This window comes from Hypomesus nipponensis, chromosome 21 (genome assembly GCF_054491055.1).
Source record: "Hypomesus nipponensis isolate SF chromosome 21, ASM5449105v1, whole genome shotgun sequence".
NCBI classification, from domain to species: domain Eukaryota; kingdom Metazoa; phylum Chordata; class Actinopteri; order Osmeriformes; family Osmeridae; genus Hypomesus; species Hypomesus nipponensis.
In genome coordinates, this window is record NC_140381.1 from 14,441,055 (window position 1) to 14,462,935 (window position 21,881).

General features: G+C 42.6%; 1 protein-coding gene and 1 long non-coding RNA gene across 2 annotated transcripts; both read right to left on the minus strand.

Annotated features, from left to right (window-relative positions):
- Positions 1-12,304: 12,304 nt before the first annotated feature.
- On the minus strand, positions 12,305-16,027 carry LOC146238114 (uncharacterized). The gene is made up of 2 exons (XR_014740568.1): positions 15,698-16,027; positions 12,305-12,489 (listed from the first exon to the last, which is right to left on the minus strand). It is a non-coding gene; the product is annotated as an uncharacterized LOC146238114 (long non-coding RNA).
- Positions 16,028-17,971: 1,944 nt separating this feature from the next.
- Positions 17,972-20,557, minus strand: LOC146238115 (interferon regulatory factor 2-binding protein 2-B-like). The gene is made up of 2 exons (XM_084685304.1): positions 19,524-20,557; positions 17,972-19,163 (listed from the first exon to the last, which is right to left on the minus strand). Exons 1-2 carry the CDS (start codon positions 20,302-20,304, stop codon positions 18,400-18,402), a joined length of 1,545 nt encoding a protein of 514 aa, XP_084541430.1. The 5' UTR covers positions 20,305-20,557; the 3' UTR covers positions 17,972-18,399.
- Positions 20,558-21,881: the final 1,324 nt, after the last annotated feature.

Consider the following 21,881-nt stretch of genomic DNA (forward strand, 5'->3'; position numbering starts at 1 on the left):
ACAAACAATCGTGATTCAACTCAGCTTCAGTTTGGTTTTAGCCTGATGTTGTCATACTCGTAATTTTAGTCAGAATATGAGTCTGAGAACCCTCCGTTGGGCTGTAATGTAAAGGGGTGTGTTTCAACCGAACTCGTAAAACAAATGCCTCTTTGCTCAATTGGATAGACCTACAACCAATCAGAGCAACGTAATATGTTGTTTGTTGAAAACAAATTCAACCAAAGCGCTCTTTGGTGACGTGGCTGATTACGTTACTGTTGATCATCTGTGCATCATCGTATAAAGATCGCCCTGACAATTTCATTCAGAGAATGTCTAATAAAGGGAGAACTCCCACTCTCGGGAAACTTCCGGGTTCTGAACTGGTTGCAGTTCCACTCAAGTTCCATATGAGGGCGCTAACGGTCGAGTGCAGAATGAATGGAGGTCTATGGATCTATACCCCTCAAATTTAACTTTTATCAGGATATAATTTTTTGTCTAGTAATTTGAATTCTGAATTCGAAAGGGGAGGCAAAAAAAATACACACCGCTGGGTGTTAGATTTTTTAAAAGTTGCCTTTCCGTTGACGTCATACACATCGTATGACCAGAGCTACTGGTTAACGGCAAGCTCTGGTTACTTCCACTTTTCTCTCAAGGCATCGACAACACAGCTGACAGGTTAAGCTCTCTCTGTCAATACACATGCTAGAAAGAGTTTGGCTTGCTAATGTTGTTGCTAATGTTGCGACATTCTGGTTCTGCTTCGGATGCCATCAAGCGGGATCTCTGGTCGTAATCAGTCCAAGACCAATCAGCATTCGTTAGCAGAATGCTAGCGCGTTATGGGCAACAACGACTTACCTTGAAAGAAATCGGAAGGACATTTGTATTCGATCATTCAACTTTTGACCTGTAATCCATGTTAAACAAACTACAATCAAATGTGAGATTTATCAACGACAATCAGGCGAAAGAGACAAATGTAGCCGTTTAGCTCCATAGACTCCCATTCATTTTGCACTCGACTGCGATCACTCCCAGTGGAACTCTGGTGAAACTGCAACAAAATTAGGTACAATGGGGCTTAATAGGGAGTGGGCAGGCTCTCCTTAAACAGGCTCTGATTTCATTGGTCTGAACAGCTCCTGTTCGGACATAGTTTTTCCCCAAACGTGCCCCCCCCAGACTCAACTTCCCGACCAAATTTTTTTTTGTGGGGGGGGCTAAGTTGGGCTGGCAGCCAGGCTACTTAGCTCTAGCTATCTTGCTGAAAAATAGATCTGGACAAACATGCATCTTGAATTGTAGATTTACATGACAACACAGGTTATTTTTTTGAATGGAACACAGTCAGGAACATGAAATATCGTTAGCCCCATTGCCAATAAACTAGGCTAAATCATCATACTTTCTACCTATGCTCTTGCGTCAGTAAGCTAAACTAGTTTACATGCCTACAGTCTAGATGTTTTTGCTAACTAGCATTCCTTGCAAATCAGTGTTAATAAAAAGCAGATAAGCTAGAGTCTTATGGAAGGCCGAGTTAGTCAAAATTAATTAAATAAATAGGTTAATAAATAGATAAATACATAAATAAATATGGCTATGAAATAAATGAAATTAAAAAAAGATGCCAATAAATATATAAATATAGCATTGTATAATTATATAGCTGAATCCATTTACCGAAATCAATAAATAAATACATTTATTTATTTCAAAATGACGCTTTTGTAAAGACAACATTTATTTATTTCATGGGACTTTTATTTCCTAATGCCACATTTATTTATTTTTTGAGACTTTTACACACCACATTTATTTCCACACCACATTTATTTCTGTGCTGTATTTATTTCCGATCTTACATGCAAACAAGAGGGGCATGGTTATCTTCTAACCAACACAGCTGCACACAAGATCAAAGGCAGATATAGGGACACCTAGATTTGGTAGATGACGGAAGACATTGTCGTGTGAGAGATCGCATGCTGGCCTTATAGATCAAATTGATCAGCATGGCTTGTCAGGATATATTATTTTGGCTCACACTGACGATTTTGTAGAGGTACTTGGGCGCAAGGCTGTAGCCATGGAGTCAACATTGGGGGGGACAAATTAATTTTGTTATGATATCCGACTTTTGGACAGCGTGCGTGGTTGCTTGTCGTAGCGTAGTGCATTTATATTTTTATATAAATTTATTGGCAGGGACATTTTGACCAGATTTGAATATTGGGGGGGGGGGGGGGGTGTCCCCAATATGTATTATGGTTATGGCTTTGCTTGGGCGGATAAGTGCTCAGTCTTAAATGGTTTGAGACTTATCGAGCACCGTGTTTGTGTGCAAGACGGCAAGTGTGGAAAGCCACAACAAGAGTCTTCCTTTAGGGTTTAGCGTATTTTGATCGTAACCATAGTCTGGGTTCACTGTTCATTTAAGTAGGCTCATTTGTAAGATGCAGTTTCATCAGGGGCTGTGGTATCGTGGGACATTTGGCTATTGCCTCAAAACAACTCCAAATAGGCCCACGATAACCAGCTGTTTTCGATAAACCCAGGCCATACAAAATGTTGCTTGAATGCCAATAAATGTGTGACTACAAGCGCCTTTCATCCATGAGCCTGAATAGCTTCAACGGACCAACAATCATGTGTTTTGCTCTAGTCGATCGAATCCCATTTCATGCCAGCTTGCAACTGTTTTATTTTCTTAGCCTACAAGAGCATATATGAGATGCAACTTGAAATTTGCCAATAATGTTGAATGTTGTGTGAATTTGTGACAAACCTGGTGATGGAGGCCAACGGCAGCTGCTGCTGTTAGGTGAACGCACAGCTGGCACACGGAAACCAGGTAGTCTGGAAACCAGGGCAATAACACTGCGGGTGTTCAGCACCTGTGCTAAGGGGATAGCTGTAAAGCTACCTGTATAATAGCAGAGTGATGTAGCAGTGGCAGTGATTGTCTTCTTTGTTAGGCGTAGCGACAGTTGTTAGCTGTGTTAGCTAGCTAACATTACCTGGAACTAATCAGCCCCCACTACCTGTAAATCTTGCACATGAACAATGCTCGATAAGTCTTAAACTATTTAAGACTTCAATGGCGTGTAAAAGTCTCAACAAATAAATGTGGCATTAGGAAATAAAAGTCCCATGAAATGAATAAATGTTGTCTTTACAAAAATGTCATTTTGAAATAAATAAATGTATTTATTTATTGATGTTGGTAAATGGATACAGCTGTGTGATTATATAATGCTATATTTATATATTTATTGGCATCTTTTTTTTCAGAATTTATTTCATAGCCATATTTATATTTTGTCGGTAACAGTTATTGGCAAATCTAACGTATCCAGTATTTAGCACCTGCCTTTCTCCAGTTCTTTCAATTAGATCATATAGGCGTTAACAATAGGCTAGACTGCTATTCGTTTTCTAGCAATTTTTTTCGGAAGTTTTCCTTCTAATGCTGACTACAGCTAGTCTAGCTAGAGTAAGGTATTTTGATTCGTTTAGAAACAGCATTCTACCTATGCTAGATACAGGAGGCTAACTGTTAGCGACAAAATCATACTACAGCTTGGGGTGGTGATGAACATACGGTTGTAACAGCACCTCTTTTCAGCAACAGCGGCTCAGCAAATCCTTCTTTAAATTGTCCAAGGTTTTCATTCAAAACTGTCTTGAAATGGTTCGAGCAAATGAATAAATGAGTGTCCAACTTCACTGGGATCTTCTCATAGACAAACATCAGCCATGCCCGTTGAGTGTTTGGTTCTATGGGAAGATTATGAATGTCAGTATTCCCTGTACAGCCTGGAACACTGCATTTACGAGATGTTGATGACGTGAAGCATCGGCAATACAGCAGGGTGGCCGCGGGTCCTTAAAAATACTTGAAAAGTCTTTGATCACTTTTCCTAAAAATAAGGCCTTAAAAAGTATTACATTGTCTTAAATTAAGATTGGATGGTTCTTAAAGTTTTTTGTGTCATGTCACTGCGAAAATGCAGGCAATCTGTTCTGCCAGGTCGAATTTTTTAGGTTAAGTCAGAGCGTAGCCTACTGCGCAGATTTTGATGACGTAAAGGATTGGCTAAACAAGTAACACAGTAATGGTTGATATAGAAACCTGGGGAAATTAAAGTTCAATTACAAATGGCTTGAAAAGAACAAGTATTCTTGGTTAAGATTGGTGCCTGGAAATGCTTATGAAATAAAACTGTGTGTCAGAAGAATTTCAACTTGGGACAATGGGGATCAGCGATGGAATCGCACGTCCAGAGCAAAAAACTGAGATAACGTAAAGGCACGCCAGCAGCCTGCAATTGCTAGTTTCTGCTCCTCCATTTCCACCGCTAGCAACGATGTCAACGCTACAACGCTGGATGTTACATAGGAAATCCAGAACAATGCTCTCTGACCTCTGAGTAATTACACACATTTAGACAATGTTCTTAAACTCAACCGATTGTCATTTTACACTGTTCAACAGACATCAGTGTGTTTATTTTGAAAGATTACTGTATATTTCCACTTTGTATTTGTATTTCCATTGTAAGTTTGGTCTTAAATTTCATTTAGAAGTGGTCTTAAATCTAACTTGTTTATCCTTGTAGACACCCTGTGTACATACCGCAGAATACATAATTAGGTGCACTTTGCGCATCCCTTCCCATCTCGTTATGGGAAACTCCCACTTTACCCTTGACCCTCCTGTGAATGCATATGCATGACACGGAAAAGTGCAAATTGCCATTTTCAGTTCCCGCGACAGGCAGTCTGGGCTTTTACCTCAGTGCGGTTTGTACATACATCACCATGCTTTTCCCCGCACGTTGCGAATACACCTGAAATGGGTGCAAAAGCGTTAGTACATGAGGCCCTGTATGTGTGTGTGGACGGGCGTACGTGAGAATTTGTGCAAATGGGGGTGGGTCCAAAACTATTTTGGTGTATCAATCAAAAGGGGACCTAAAGGTCATCGTCAAGCATGGGGGGGGGGGGGGCAGTGGTGTTTGCACATAAACAACTCACAGTTGCTATGGCACTGTAGCTGACCATCAGTGGCAAAACTATTTTTGGAGAGATACCCCCACTCCCGTTTAGCCTGCAAAAGGCTGGCTGTCTCTCCCAGCTGATCTTCCCTTGGCAACTATTTCCCCAGTTGAGAAGGGGGGAGCATTAGGCCAGGAATGTGGCCTTAGTATCATCGTCCTGAACACATGTTGCTAAGCTTCCCTCCATGATATTTCAACTCTGGCACGAAAGGACCTGACATGGAGATTAAACAGTCAGCAATTCATAACCGTTGAAGGAGACCTCCCCCTTCCACTCCTTCCTCTCCATTTGTAAATGGTGGAGTTCCAGGTAAACGTTGCTGATAAAAACAGAAAAAGCCTGAGCTGATGCCTCTGTTGCCTGCAACAGCATGGTTTCACTTACCAGGCCCATTGGACAATGTACCTTTACCAGCAGCCTTTTTTTAGAACTCTTCACAAGATTGATCCTACAGCCTAGGTTACACTACCAAAATGTCCAAAAACCAAATACATGAGATTTAGTTTTGTTTGTTACAGTGCAAGAGAACACTACTGAACACTGTTGTCATTACAAACCACTGACTGCAACAATGGGTTCTCCTCACAACGCCACAGAGCTAGGAGCCGCACCACTTTTTCTCCGCTGACTCAACACATTATATCCTCTTGTGGGTTTAGGCACAAAAATGTTTGTGCTTTTCAACATTAATCCTCTTTGTTTTGCCCTTCCTCAAAAAGGAAAACATCCTTTCATATCTCTCATGCTTGTTCTTTTTCCCGTACTCTCCAGTTTCCACACCTTCCCTTCCGATACGAATTAAAATAATGGTAGTCCACGATCCGCTGAAGCAGAGTTTTTTTTCTTCTTTCTTTTTCCTCATTGGATAATATTAACACCGTAAAACCACTTTATAATTTAAAAGATTAAAGTTTTGCACTCTCCGTTTCGGTGCCATGCCATGTGTCTCTCTATATGCTTGCGTAACATTTAAGATTTAGGCCTTCGCATGATCTGTAATTCAAACTAGCCTTGGCTAGCATGGCTATCAAGCTAATCAGTAAAAGACACATTGCCAAGCTTTAAGGACTGTGCGGACACACTGGTTAAACACTGATGACTTGCAGTTTGGAACACAGGGGGATCAATGAAGGTCCGGTATGGCTCCTGTTTTTCATTAGAGAGAAGTAAAGGCAAACTGCTGGGATAACCAGCTGACCGAATCTCTGTGGATGGGACTGATTACTCCTGTTGTCATCAGCATAGTCGAGGGGAATGGACGATCAGCCGTTGAGTCAGTGGATTTTCACCTCATTATCAGAATCAAGAGTTTTCTATAGCAAGCAGACTAAGTTACTTGGCATGACATGAACACCCATCAGTGAGTCATGCGTATACTATTCAATGGCCTGTTCTGTCTAATTTGACCTAAAAGATAAAGATGGAATTGCATAAGATTTTGATATCTAACAGAAAACAAAGGCAACATGTGAAATGAATTGTCCCATGTCATCAGATGTGAAAATTGACAGATTGGAAATGTTGCTTTCTGATGAATCTGTCTGGGTGGAATGTTTTACCATGCTCATGCACCTTCAGTTCCATGAGATCTATGCAAGTGCCAATTCTGGTGAATTAAATATGAAATGGAACCCCACATGTGAAAAGGACTCCTGACAATCACAGTGTGCTGTGGCAGGCCCCCAGTCCTAGGCCCCATAACCGCTACCTGCTTGGACATGAAGATCTGCTGAGCTGGCAGTCAGACAGACAGAGTTCCTGTTAGAGCATGGCGGGGTGTTTCGAGGAAACGGACACACATACACACAGTGGTGTATTTGCACACATATACACATATATCAACCCTTAAAGACTAGAACTAATGTGCAGGAGTCCAAATTAGATTGGAATTTGCTGCTTTAATCCTCTGTGGAGTAAAATTGTATATTCTCTTGAACAAGTTGGAGTTTATGCTGTATACTGTTTCTCTCTTTACCTCAGCAGTTACATCAGGGAGCACACTTTCTAAGTGTGTATTGTATTCAAAGGGATATTTTTATTATAAATTTTATTTTTATTATTTTTATTTATGTATTGATATATAGATCACCGCATACATATACATATACATCATCTAATCATGATCTAAAAGGAGCTGTGTATCTTTTACTAGAGAATGATCATAAAGCTTTGTTTATACAGTCAGTAGTTGGATTCTGGACCAGCTCTTTTGTATACATGTTTGTGTCAAGTATATAGCACAAGCAACAGTAACCCCTGATTTATTCTCTCATAATGTGAGACAGTAATGAATGCCAGGTATCATCTTGGCCATATCTGCTTAGTCAATGCATTGGCTCCCTCCCTCTGATTGGGTTTCCTGGCTCCAAGCTCCCAGACTCTTTTTAGGTTGACAGTGTCAGAGGGGCCGAAGAGGTGTCCTTGACTCATTCAGCAGACCTGAGTGACACCCAATTGCTCGCCCTAAACCAATCATCCGGAGAAGAAGCGACTTGTTCTCTCAGTACTAAACTCAGTTTGTGTAATCCAATATGACACCGTTGTACAAGTGTTGTGTTCGGATGGTATTTCAGTAGAGTTTGAAACCCCTGTGTCTATATATAACTGATTCATGGTAGAGCAGGCTTACATGTTTGGGCTTCTCTGTTTACTGGAACCAAACACACACAGAGGCACACATGGACCTAAGGACGGTTGACTTCAGAGGGAAAAAATAAATCTAGGCTACGGTTATTCATGTAAGCACATACATACACACAAGCGTACAGTTACAAATACAAACACACACTATCAAAACAGTCTAGAAATGCGGTGGTCAACCATAGATACACCCCCCTAACTGAATCCATCAGGATCAACAAGATTCATTCCATACACATACTGTCTATCCCACCAATGCCAACCCTCACTGGCATGCCCCCTCTACCAGTCGTCCCAGAGAGGACAAGCATGTCCTGTAAAAGAGCCTAAATTAGCCGCTGAGCCAATTCTTCTGTGTAGGTATGAGACAGGGCACACGTACACACGTACAACGCTAGCAGATGGCAATGGGCAGGTTACTTTGTCAGAACAAGCAAACTTCCCTAAACGATCCTAATTACATGCTTTTAGTTAAAGCATATACATTTCTGTACATTTGTGGTTTATGTATTTGGATATGGAAATACTGTGTGCTATGCCTGCATGCACACATTCAGCTGTTCCTTTTAACATGCTTCCCAATTCTAATGTTCAGTATTATGAAGACTTGGATTCTATATTAGATGAAACTTCTCAGAATGTCACCATGTCCCCACCCTTAAAAAATAGTAGCTTTATCTCCACAATATTTAAGTAGAGCAGAACAGAACAAGCCCTGAACAAGCCCTGTTTACTTGAATCTTTTGAGGAATTAAACTTTTGTTGACAGTCATTTGGGAAGCAAGGCAGCTGAAATCTAAAGCAGAATAATTTCACAGAGGATAATTTTAATGAGAATATCTTTATCAAGAGACCTTTAAGGGTTACGGGTCACACTTGGAATAAGGAGGCCACGCAGCCTGAATGTGGAGAGCACTGTCTCCAAAATAACATTTACAAACCAGGGTGTCCTCTGTGGGCCAAATAAATAGAGAGGTGTGGGGAGTTGAGTTACATTGAGGGGGGGGTGGGGGAGGGGGGTATTGGTGGAGGGGTTGAAGAAGGCGGGGGACTCGCAGCCTTGTTGAAATATACAGTGCTGTGTATCCCGAAAAAAATAACTGGTGCTGCTCGCCAGCCTCTCCACTCCCAAACACTCTCTGACCAACTCCACCCTGGGGGGGCGACGTGGTAATGTCAGACCTCCAAGATGGTTTGGGAATGGTGCATTAGAAGCCTTGGCTTCTATTTATACACCTCTGCCCTCCCCCACACCCCAGCACCTCTCTCTCTTCTATCCCCTCTTGGTCTGAACCTGACACCAATCCGGTACACTCTCCGTGGAGCCAAAGTGGTCAAGCGTGACATGGTCGAGGGCTCACCAACGAGCCACACATTGGCTTGTGGAGGAACACCAGTTTTTCATCAGCATATTCAACATGTATTGCTGAGGTTAGGTCTTTGAGGTAGATAAGCCGCCACCCTTTGCCCTCATCTCCTTCTCCTCTCAGAGCACCTGGCCCAGGCCTTGACATGATGGGGAAACTTGGAGACAGTGGCATACATGGAATGGAGTGGAAGGGTATAAAAAAGGTTGTGAATAATCTCTGGTTTGAACAGAATACTGGATATTCCCCCCTGGTACATTTCTCAACACTTCCCATGAAACATTTGAACTGTCGCACAGTGATTAAAACATTGCTAATCATTAGCATATTCTCCAGTTAGGTTTAAATTGTGAGGTTATGCATCATTATTTTTTATTTAGTGAATTTATTTACTAGGATCTCTTCATTTGTTTATTTTTTATAAACAGTTGTTTGAATTATTAACATTTATCCTGGCAGTGCAAAATGGTGATTTTCTTGAGGAAATGAACATCATTGATAAAAGACCGATTACCATCTCATGCCAATAAACATATTGTACACAAGTTTTTATAAACATGTGCTTCTCGCAGTTTCTCAATCAAAAAATCTATCTAGTTCAGAGGAAAAACTGGATTCCCTGTCTAGCGTTGTCTTCAAATGTAAACAGACAAAATGGGGTTAAAGATGAGTGATTTTTGACTATCCATGTTTACACACCACAGGGCCAACCTTTTTTGTAAATCTTTGTCAATAGGTACTAAGCTATTAGGAATGACAAAACTGTCAATCCCTAAGTCAAGGCTGATACCTTTAAGTGTGCCAAAGAGCAGAAGTTTCCAGAAACAGGTGTCGTGCCTGCCATTGCATGCAAGTGGAGCTGAAATACCGCCAGTCCAGTGTTAACCACCCTACCCCACCCCCTATCCTCCCTCCTACTTGGCAGCAAGCCCAGCAGACTCAAACATCCCCTCTCACAAATATGTGCTCTCCCAACCTCCTCTTTCCCCTCCACCCCTCCAGCCCTCTAAACCCTCCAACCCCCCTTGTCTAAACATATCCTGCTTGGCCCTTGTGGACAACTTTCCATGCTGCTTCAGATGACATTGGATGGTTTTCTTCCCACAAATCCAAATTCTGCCTTGCCAGCACGGTTGGGGCAGACAAGAGGAGGAAGAGGAGGAGTCTGACTCCCCTCCTTGTTTGAATCATGACAGGGAAACAGATGTGCACTACCATATAAAGCCTGTGATTAACTTTCTTTTTTTTCGTATGCCTGGGATTGGGAGGGAGGAGGAGGTGGCATGCAATGCAAACAATTAGATCCAGTCCCCCACCACTTGCAATGAATAAACTAGGATCAAGTAGATTCGGTGTGAGGATCACCCCACCCAGCTAGCAAAGTGCACTGTAGGCTAACCACAGCTATACCTGACTGAGCAATAAAAAGTGGCTGTTGGTCTCTTTTTCCTCACTTGCCCAAATCTTCATTTTGTTTTACTAGAGACCTTTTTTTGTACAACAACAACTGGAAACATTAGGAAAGTTGAGAAATGCTAGCTCTTACAGTAAGTGGGTTACGGCATTCACAGCTGCCATAAAGATGTGTGTATGCACACATGTGCATTCATGTATGCACAAGTACTTACACATACACAAACACACAGATTTACATGCACAAACACAAAACGCCCATTCAGTGGCTGTCATATTGGAATGTATGCATGGGGGGAGAGAGGAGAAAGTCATATTTCACACAGGCACAGCAACTGCGCAGGCTTTAAAAAAGAGGGATGGCCCTTTGATCTGCTGGGATGTTCAGATTCAGAAGGAGCATTATTCAACGTCAGGCAGTTATGCAACATCAGGAGCGGTGAGTGAGTAATGAGTACATGTTCCTCTCTCACTCTTTCTCTTTTGCTCAACTGTCTACTGTCTTTAGTTTCAAGCCTTTTTATTTAGAGCTTTAGTTTTAGACAGTTTATTTGACCTTCAGGATGATCAAGGAACATGTAGAACGTAAACTGAGTCAAGTTCCTTCAGAGTTACATTCTGATGTACATTTAGAAGTTTTTTTTTCTGTATTTTTTTTCTGTGGCTTTTTCTGTTGTGTTTGTTTGTACTGTTTATTTAACTTTTAAGTTAAATAAAGAAAATGTTTTATACAAACTGAGTCACGTTTCTTCCAAAATGCCATTGTTGATCATTCAGTTCTTCCAATTACAATTTGACTGTCTGTTAATAGCAGCCATTTTGTACCTTTGTATAGAATAAGCTGTGGTATCTTCCATGTGTCTGAGTGCCAAAGGAAAAGGTTACATCAAAAGAAAACTCAAAAGTCTGTTGTTGGTTACCAAGCCATTGTCAGCCGGGAAACTGCAGATTAGGGGTCACCAGCGACCAAGTGTGTTGATTAGAAGAACAATAGGCCTGAGGTAGAGGAACCAATGAAACAGCCTTCACAACAGCATGTCTTTGATGTCTGTTTGAGTCGATCTCTTTCAGCATCCTTTGACACAAACCAGACAAAACAACCAAGTCTAAACACGGTGGGAGGTAAAAAAATTAAAAAAAACCTGGAGGGTAAACATTTGCTTCTTTTTGCTTTGTCTGTTTACTATGTCAATCCCTTTGAAATTATCAGAGTGAAGTCAAACATTTCCCCTCAACCTGCTGTTGGATTAGAAACACATGTCTGCTTCCCCCTTTTATTGCTCAATGCAAGCGCTGCATCATATGTCAATAGTTTGCGATGAAAATGGGGATTTGAAGCATGTCTCTGTACCACATGGCATGTGCTTTGATACCTGCAGGCAGAGAGCTCCAGTTTAAAAACACTGGGCCTGGCATGTTCAAAGCTTGGCAAGTAGTCTGTGTGTTTGAATGTTTGCCTCAACATGCTTAAAATCACTGTGCCTCTGTCCACATGAGCATACATTTTCTTGGAAGTACGTGTGCTTTTTTTCCTGAACTTGTGGTGATACAGAAGCTTAGCCAAAGTCAGGCATTCCAGGGTTATGGCTCACCTATACACACACCCAAACTGCAAACACCCTCAGACACAGAGCAGTGACACATCCATGACACATGCATGTCCTGGAATGACGCCAGGAAAACACTGCAGCAGCTGCCGCCTAACTTCCTGTTTTGCCCTGGCAAAATGAGCCCCTTTTGCCATTGTCTGGCTCAGTGAGACATTCACACACACACTAGTTGATTCCAATCCTGTTAACTCAACTAAACATTGAACACATACACACATACGAAATATTGCCCTTTTTATTTCTGTCTTTTTTGTTAACCCCACTTTCTTTGTTTCCGTCAAAAAATGATTTAGCTGTCGCCTTAATTTACTCCTTGCTCAAATAACTCGCTTTCCTTTGCCTTCTTGCTTTTTCATCTCTGCTCAGAATTTGCTCCAGGTTTGGATTTGACGACTCTCCAACATCTGAAAGGAAGAAAAATAGAAAAAAACAGTCAACAGTGCAGAGGCAGTGCCGTTTTTCATGTCAGGGGAGTCTTTCAGAGCCCTGATTCACTGTGATATCAGAGAAAAAGAGAAAGGATAGGAGAGTGGGTAACAGGCAGAGGACTTTATGCAATGATTTCATCCATCACATGAATTTAGTACAACAAAGGATCCTGGCACCCCTTGACAAATAGATGTCACTTTGGCAGTGCTAGAGGGCATTAATCATACAAAAGAGGTGGTGGTGTTGGAGTCCATGTTGTCCTGCCTCAGTCAGTTCAACATCACCACATATGAGGAAGAGAATCCAACACGTTGGTTATAGGACTATCCAAAACACTATGCTTAGACAACGCAATGAGCCAGGCAGAACATTAAAATACATCCAAGTCTAAATCACATTAGACATTAGTCTTGTGGAATGGCAAGACAACTTGCTCTTCTACAGCATCACAGTAAAATAATGCTGAGCTGAAGTCCACTGTTGAAGGTCTCTTAGTTGAACCAACCTTGATAACCTTAACCTTGGGCAAGCAAACGCACTTTTGTCAGTACGAGTCATGAGTGAGTGAGCACTTTTTTCAATGGACATTCTTATCCCTTCAATTACGACCCACTGATTCCTCAATGGGCCAATCTTGAGAGCTCTGCCTAAGCCTGAAACTAATCTGATATTCCACTATCTTGATGTCCCTTGAACAGAGGTCTCAAAGAGATTGGTGGCTACAGGCTCTGGCCAACTGGACCTCAACCAAGCATTCACTGCAAATTAGGTTAACGAAACCCTGTAGATACCCCGTCCTGTCAGCTGTTAACTGCCGAAGGCAGTCTATATATGGGCAAAAGTCAAAAACTGTGGGGGATTTTGTCCTAGTTGTGATGATATGAGACTTTCAAAAGTTCCTCTCAGTTGGCCAGCATTGTCCTGAGAGACTAATAGGTGACACACTGCTGGATCAGGACAAGGAACAAAACCCAACTGAGGTTAGGGAACCTCATGACTCCAATGAAAATAGCCTGGTCCATAAATCCTGTTTTCCGTTCTTTTTATAAAGCAGAGAGAAAAAAAACTGATGTGTGTCCTTGTTTCCAAAGACTGACCTGGTTTTCCCTGGCCTAGCAGGTATTACCCCTAACCCCAGCAATGCAGACTTCCCACCAGGTGATATTGATGGGAACTTCTCTCCCTAAGGCAAGGCACACTGGCATGAAGGGTTGGCACAGCAGGGTTGCTGTACATTCACCTCTTTCGGAGCTAAACCAACTTTGTCTTTCATACACTTACACAAGTGCTTTGTGCACATTGGTGGTACCTAGCCATACTAGGCGGGTTATAGCTCAAAAACGCTTGCCTCACTGCTCAGAATGCGTCACAGAGAAGCCTAAGTATATTGTGTGGCGTAAACAGTTTGACATTTGGAAAATGCACATATGCAAGGCCAAAATGATTCTCTCCAAATACAGAGGGAAATTGTTGGCTTAAAGTAACAATATGCTATCCCTGCAACTCAACAAATGAGGAAATGGACTATGTCTCAACAATAAAGCTTCTTAGAGGGGAGTATTGCTCAACATAACATGTTGTAATGTATTGATAAGACTTGAACTACATTTAACTGACCACTGTGGACAAAGGTCAGCAGTTTGCAATAGGAACAATAGAAAATGGTGCTTAAACATATAAGAAGGGTCACAGACCCTATCCTTAAAGTAATAAAATGAGAGGCTTAAAGTGTCAAAATGATTCAAGAGGGTTGAGGAAGTTGATGGTTCTTATCCATGCCAGAGCAAACTTGCTAAACAGAACATTTACCGGTAGTTGTCTCTCACACAGACAGGGGTATGGTTCAAAGGTCACCTTTGATTAGAAAACAAAAACGAATTGTGCAATAGCAATTAATTGACGAAAGGGCTATTACACATTTACTAAGGGAGGTTCAGGGGAAGTGGTTCTCCTCTCATCAAGGCGAGAAACCATGACTCATGCTGTGCCATGTCTGTGGATATTTAATTACAAAGCATAAATCGCAGGACGACGATGCAGACCCCCCATTATGAGAGAAAGCCTGTGTCCTGTGCAGAAGAGAAAAGCTTCCATCAAAGCAACATAATAACAGGAAGGATGTGAGCTTCACAGACTAGGATACCAATTTTAAAGTTCCCAAAAAGCAGGAAGAGACTTTACCGACCATTCAGGTCCATGCAGGCTTTTCTTGAGGTATGAATAAGATGTCAGAAAAGCTTTAATAAAAGTTCCTCAAAAGCAATAGAAAAAGACGACTATGAAACTATAAAATGTATAGATTTGAATAAAAGGAATGGCAATGAGATTTGGCTTCTATGGAAGAGCAAATTACTACACTGGAGGGGAGTTTCTTACACATATAGTCTTAATTAACATGTCTTTATTTCCTAAAACCTTTTTTAAACCTCAAAATGTAACCTTAAAAAAATTGGTTCACATACATATTTATCTTGTAAAAGTTGAAAACATACATGTTTAACAATACCTAAAGACAACATATAAAATAATTATGTTTATTACTGCAAGTATTTGTAGACCAGAAACTATAGAAGCTTCACCTTTACAGCCACTAAAAAACATCTACAAGTGATTCTATGTATCACTTCAGTTTGCTCTTCCATCGAAGCACCTTTCCAGTATACACAATTCAGCAATTTCCTCATGTCATAAAAGCCTCATTATTGGCCACACAGGGTAGAGATTTCCATTGCATATGGATGAACATGGCTCATCCCCATACCCTTTGTTTACTTTTGCTAGACTTAACCAGGCAACAAAGCCCAGTATCTTTATGCTCACACAAGGTACAGAGTGAATGTCTGTGAATGCTATATTTGGGCCTCCGTAAACCTCTTTTCCAGATAAAGGCTTGGGAGTCAACAGAACGCACGTTCCTTTCTTGGTGTTGGGCTGCCCAGTGATTACCTTAATGGCAGCAGAAGCTTGCCTGTTTTCTGTCTAATTATAGTGATAGCAGCTGCTAGATTTGACCCACCGGCTTTTTCAAATTCCCCCACCAGCTCTTCCATCTACACCTTTGCTGTTCTCTTTTTTTTGACAGGACAGCAAATACCCCTGGAATGTGTGCCCCCCTCCAGCACACAACATGCCCCCCACTCTCCACCCCCCCCCCCCCCCACACACACACACACACACACTCACCCCACACGGGGTGGTTCGAATCACTGACATGTTGTGGAGAGAGGGGGTTGGGTTATTTGGCTGGAAACATGTTCAGTCATGACTGAGTCGTTAGTCATGCCAGCCTGTTTGGTGACCTTTTGAACATGGTTTGAATTTGGACAACTTCCAGATGAAGCCCCCACCTCCTACACCAACACAAAACACTATGTATACACAACACCCTCCATTAAGGCAACTTTTGACAACAAATTGCATATCTATATCATATCCTGAAATGTCAGTAGTATTGCAAGTGGTCAGTCTACTTAGTCACAGTAAAAAGTGTTATTCAATTTTTTCAATGTAAATATGCACATTCTGTAACATCCACCAGTTAAAAGTTTGCCTCTTGCCAATTCAACATGGCTGACTTGTGTTCTTGCTTCTTTTGTGTTTATTATCCCACAGCCTGCAACTTCATCTGCTATTTCCTTCACGCAATTGGAGACAGGCAAGCAGGGCCTGGATGAAGACAGCTGAGAAAACAAAGGAGTAGAGGGAGAAAAAAGCCATGGGTTCTTTCATGAGTGCCACGTAATTTGAGCAAACCTATTAATCTCAGACGACTAGCTTTTTTTTTGCCCTTGGGTGTCAAGTTTTGGTGACAGATGAAGAGAAATTAGCTGGCTCGGCTGGAATTTGAAGTAGTGAGGCACGCCAGCATTGTAGAAGAGACAGAGCTCAGGCCAGGTACGTCTAGGTACAACGTCTAGACATCAAATCAACGAACAGGACCACAAGAACCTCAAAAGGCCTTTACTGCTTTTGCCATACAGATGTTTCAATATATAATGCATGGACTTGGATTGAATGTGTCAAGCTCTTACTTATGATTTAAGTGTCTCAAGTAGTGGAAAAGACCTGTCACTTTAAATAAGGGAAAATTGGACATTACTGGACAACTAGGAAACCAGCCGTAAAAGGGATTCGCTGTCCCTGTGGTTCTCACAGAAAATAAAATCTATTTTAGGTTATCATTCAGGACAAAAAGGATTTTGAACTGATTCTACTTATGCAATGTCAACAAGCACCGTACACCCATGTAGGACATTTCAAACATTAAACTCAACGAGCCGTTGGAGTGGGTCGGCAAGGGGTTAACTCAGATTTGGCCGCTCCTCTGAATGACGGGCAAACACAAGACTGGAGCGCATAAACACAAGCTCCATTCATCTCGTCACTGTGATCAACCTTGAACAGTGGAAGGCGTGTTATTACACCGGAGGCCCTGGCAGAGCAGACGGGGGAGGAGGCGGGGGGTGGGCGGTGACTCAGGAATTCCACAGAAGGTCATGTGACCAAGCACAAGTTCTTCATGCTGTTCACTGCACTGAACGGCCGACATGTCTCTGGGACTTTATGCTATTGACTAGCAAGACAAACCAGAAATAGTGGTGTTGTTGTATGTGAAGTGACTTTCCCTAGTCTTTTCAGGACATATGAAAGTAATATGGCATTCATTAATGTGTGAATGTAAGATATGAGTATATAAATAACAGATCTTTGACTATGATGCATACATGTGGTCAGTGTTGGCATACAAGCTTGTTAAGGATCTGAAGGATTCTGAAGCATTTTCTATAAATCACATATAGCACACAGCCTGTATGCTTGCTTAATTTATATGCAATATTTAAAATATAAGTCACATAACTGTATCCAACCAAGTTTGCAACATGCTGGATGGAAAAGTCCCAAAAATATAAATCTGACACACAGGAAATAAACTAGACCTTTTCATTTACAAATAGTTATCTTGAGTCAGGGTGTTGTAACATAACATTACTTTATCCCTCTATCCCTACTTAAAAAATGTTATGAAGTCTGAGTGAATTGTTTACATGAGTACGTGTTACTATGACTGCATCTCCAGCATACAGATCAAAAAGCCAGTGAGTTGTCATTCATAGTCTACGGGATAGTAACACATCAGCAAGAGCTCACTCATAACATAGCAAACTTGACACAATCCACAATGATTAACCTCGTGCATTATGGTATATTGTGTCATTCCAAATCAAAAGTTTCAAATGTCTATTTCAAAGACTGCATTCCCCACAAGTCACCTGTTTTGTTTCTTCTGTCTCTCTTTCCTTTCCCTTTACTTTCCCATTCACACACCTCACTGGGTCCCATTTTGTTCTTGTTGAAGGTGTTGCATCACCAATTATCAGTGACTCATACTTGGAATATCAATCGTCTTCATGTAGCCTCGCTGGTTATGGAAAATAAGCAAACCACAGACACTGGATGTATTATTACAAGGTCAGAAATTGTATTTGGCAAGTTTTTTTAAACAAGTGCATACAAGTACAGCTAGAAGCATTAAAATGTTGCCAAGTGCTCGTAGAGTAGTATTAGTCACATTCTATGTTTAACAGGGACTGCCACCGGACCTAAAAGTACATCGAGAGAAAGGGGAGGGGGAGTAGTCTGGTCTGTTATGATGAGTACATACCTTTATCTTCAAAAAATATATAAACACAATTCATTGAAGAAAAAAAAAAGAATTAAACAAAAAAAAAATTATACAGCCATGTTTACGAAGTATACACTTCCCTTGTGTCCAATATGTACATGTCCGTCAGTTTCTTTTGCATGGGTATGCATGTGATTTGTATTCAGTTGTACTTGTTGTATATTGGTTTGTTGTTATTGTTGTCATAGAAAAGCTGGTGAAATCAAGGGTCCCTTTCCTTTTTTACTTTCACGTCCCCCGCTAAGATGGTGGCTATTTCTCCCTGCATAAATGCCCATGGTACATTGGAGCCCACCAGCGGGCACTTCTCCCCACTGGGGCAGTACACCTCGCCCGTAGCCCCCTGCTGCTTGATGCTTTCCCTGGAGCAAGGGAAACAGAATTTGTGAGAGGGCACGGACGGGCACTGGACGAAGTGAGTGTCCTCAAGACGCTCATGGCACAGGGTGCAGCACAGCGGCACGCTGCCTGGGGGCACCGACGAGTCCGGAATGCTCTGTGGGGGCACCCCGTGGGGGTCCATGCCCCCTGGAACGTGTGGAGTGGCCGTAGTGGCCCCCCCTACTCCCAGCACCTCCCTTTGGGTCATCCTCCTCTGGTTGGCAGAGGGGGACAGAGGGCTGCCACTGTTGCGCCGGCCGGCGGCGGTGGTGGAATGCACCTGGTTGGCGTCCTTGGGCGAGCCTGTGTTGCCAGCATTGTCGGCGGCCAGAATGAGCGCCGCCATCGGTGACTGGCCGTTCTGGGCTGTGGCTGCCTCGGGAGGGGTGGTGCGGGAGTGGGGGGATATGGTGGAGGGGGGAGCGGCGGAGAAGCCGGGGAGGGAAGCTGGGGGCATTTTCAGGACCTCGGAGGGCGAGGGGAGCCAGGGCTGGCCCTCGCCCCCGTTCATCTTAGGGGTACTACCCTCCCCGTCTGGTTCCGGAGAAGCTTTCCTCTTCATGCTCCGCGGGTGCTTCCCCCTGTCTGTTGAAGAGGAAGAGGGAGGGGGAGGGGGGTTGAAAGAGTTAACAAACACTTGCCACCAGAGGAGGATATGACCCTGCCACTGTAAATATTGATGCGTAAAAATACACCATATGCTTCCATTGACGACTGTTTTAGCACATAATTTGACATGCAAAACCAAAATATGCAGATGTGATAAAACTGTAATGGGTTAAATTTCAGCAGCATGAGTGTTATGAAACACACATAAGTAGTCTCAGCATTCAGTTGAAGAGCGCGAGTCAACACCATGCGCAAAGTTGCTGACGACGACATTTTTCATGAGTAGTTCCTGTTTTGTTCTAAAATAGCATATTCGACCAAAGAAAAAAAAACTACCTGGTTTTGAGGAAGTTGCACTCGTTTCATATCCCATAACCCGTTGCATTGCCGCGTGGTCTTTCTTGAACCGGTTGTCGAATGTGTGGAGCGCCATCAAATCCCTAACCGTTTTGCCCCTGCCAATCCATTCTTCAGCCCGCTTGTGACTATCAGACATGTCCGACATGCTATCCGGTCTGTGCTTGTCTTTCATATCCTCTGAGCGCTTTCCATGCTCCCCGGGGCCAGGCGCCACCAGCGCGCCAGGCATACCCATATGAGGACGGCCATTGGGTGCGTGTACTTGGGGCATGCTCCCGTTAACCAAAGGCACCAAATTAGGAGGAACCGTGCTAGTCCTGCGAGGATTGGGGCTTTGGCGGTTCAGCTCAGGCGGATCGTCTGGTTTTGGAAATCCGTTTGGCACAGGCATGCCATTCGATTGCCTCGCTTGATACTCCGGTCCCAGTCTCGGCGGTCGGTCTGACAGAGGATAGCGGTCCAGAGGCTGTGGTGGTCGCGAACCGGGGTCTCCAGCCGAATGGTTGATGGGCTGTATGTCCTTCCCTGAGTGTTGAGGTTTCCCTGGTCCCGGGGATCTGCCCTCCTGGAAGCCATGAGCTCTTTTAAGCTGTCGGGCAGTCTCAATTACAAACTCAATCCGGTCGGCTCCCTCATAGTTGACACATCCCCTGCAAACTGGTTCGGTAAAATCCCAGATCATCGCCCATGGCATCCGGGGCAAATCGCACAAATAACACGACTGCCTTCTCGAGGCAGCGACCGCTGCGGACGACATAGTTCGCAAACAAATATAAATACCAAATTCTCCAAATGTCCTTTGGTGTATTCTTGCTCTGTAGAAAAAAATATAGCAAATTATATTGTAGTTTCCACCTCGCCAATCATCCACAAAACAGCTAGGTTACACTGAGAAGTTCATTGCAGTTGTGTACTTTACTACGACGCGCCTCTATCTACCTCCTCACTACAACTCAGCCCGAGCTCAATGTAGGGCCGTGACGTCACCGCCGACACCACTCTAGGTTTAAGCTCCGATTGTATTTACTTGATTCTTCGACAACCCCTCCAGCGCATGCTCACCCCTCTATCTTTATCTGTGCACCAATATAGCCTCTAGTGCAAAGAGTGAAACTGCCAACATGGGCATGCCCTTTTGAGAAACTGGTTTCATGCAGTCAGAGACTTATTCTCCCTTGTCAGTCATAGTTGTAAGGCTACTATGTGTTGTCATCAATACGTAAAGTGTGCAGGTCAGTTTTCTGAGTTACAGAAACATAAATCACGCAGAATAATTCCAACAGTCCATATTCGAGGTCATTCAAAATTATTTTGATATTCACAGCGGAACTGGTGACTTAATATTCTGTCGTTGTGGTTGGCGGCATGCATACCCGAATTGACTAGCCTAGAATTACAGACCTATTTACAAAAATCCTCATTCCAGTCACACTTCCACACAAACGTCATAAGGCTGATAGCCCTCACCCAACCATACAATTCGAACACTGTTACTATGGAAGATTTGTTACCCTACCTCATGCTTTTAAAATGTGTAACTGCGTAGTTTAGCGGGCGCTACAGCTGCAAATATACGATGAGCTTGCTATTATATCGAAGTTTTTCACATTTTGCGTAAGTTGACAACGAAATATTTTCTATCGTAGGCCTATAAATACCTTTTGACTTGTGATACATGGTTGTATTTAGGATGTAGGGTATTGTTAGAATGCGCAAACTTCGCAGGTAGGCCTAGTGTAGTAGCTATACCTGCTGTATATTTGTGCAAGTTTGCATTTGGGGTGCGTTTTAGAAGTATTGGTAAAACTCAGACTGCCCCGTATAATGATGTCAGTTGACTGTTAATATTGGCCAAAGTTCAACATGACTCACAAAATCAACACCTCGTGATAGAATCCAGTTGCCAGACACGGAAACCCCCAAAGGAAGTGTTAAAGGCATCCAGACTTACACATTTCTGAAACACTTAATTTTCTAATGTTACTTTTGTGGTCGGTAGGCAGGTCAAATGTATTGATTTATTCTTGATTCGTGGTGGGGGTTTTCAATGGATATATTTGTTTATGATAGTTGTGTGGAAATTAAAGTGACATGGGCGTTCCCCCAAAACATTTTGGAGGGGCAAAATAATTAGCAGTCACTAAAGGACAAGCAGTAGGATTTATTTTTCAGCATTGCCTACAGTTCCGTTTGAAGGAAGTCGATTTCTGTCACGTACCCACTGTACCTCGCCCATTTGTGGAAAAACAAACGACACATCTTGGCGCACAGCCAAAGACCACAGAAAAAGAGGGTAGGACGAGCGACCTAGTGAATCTTAGTTAATTGTCATAG

Coding starts and splice junctions, on each gene's coding strand:
- LOC146238115 (XM_084685304.1), bottom strand. CDS start 20,304: ATGTCGTCCGCAGCGGTCGCTGCCTCGAGAAGGCAGTCGTGTTATTTG. Junction 19,164..19,523: donor TGCAACTTCCTCAAAACCAG/GTAGTTTTTTTT, acceptor CCTCTTCAACAG/ACAGGGGGAAGCACCCGCGG.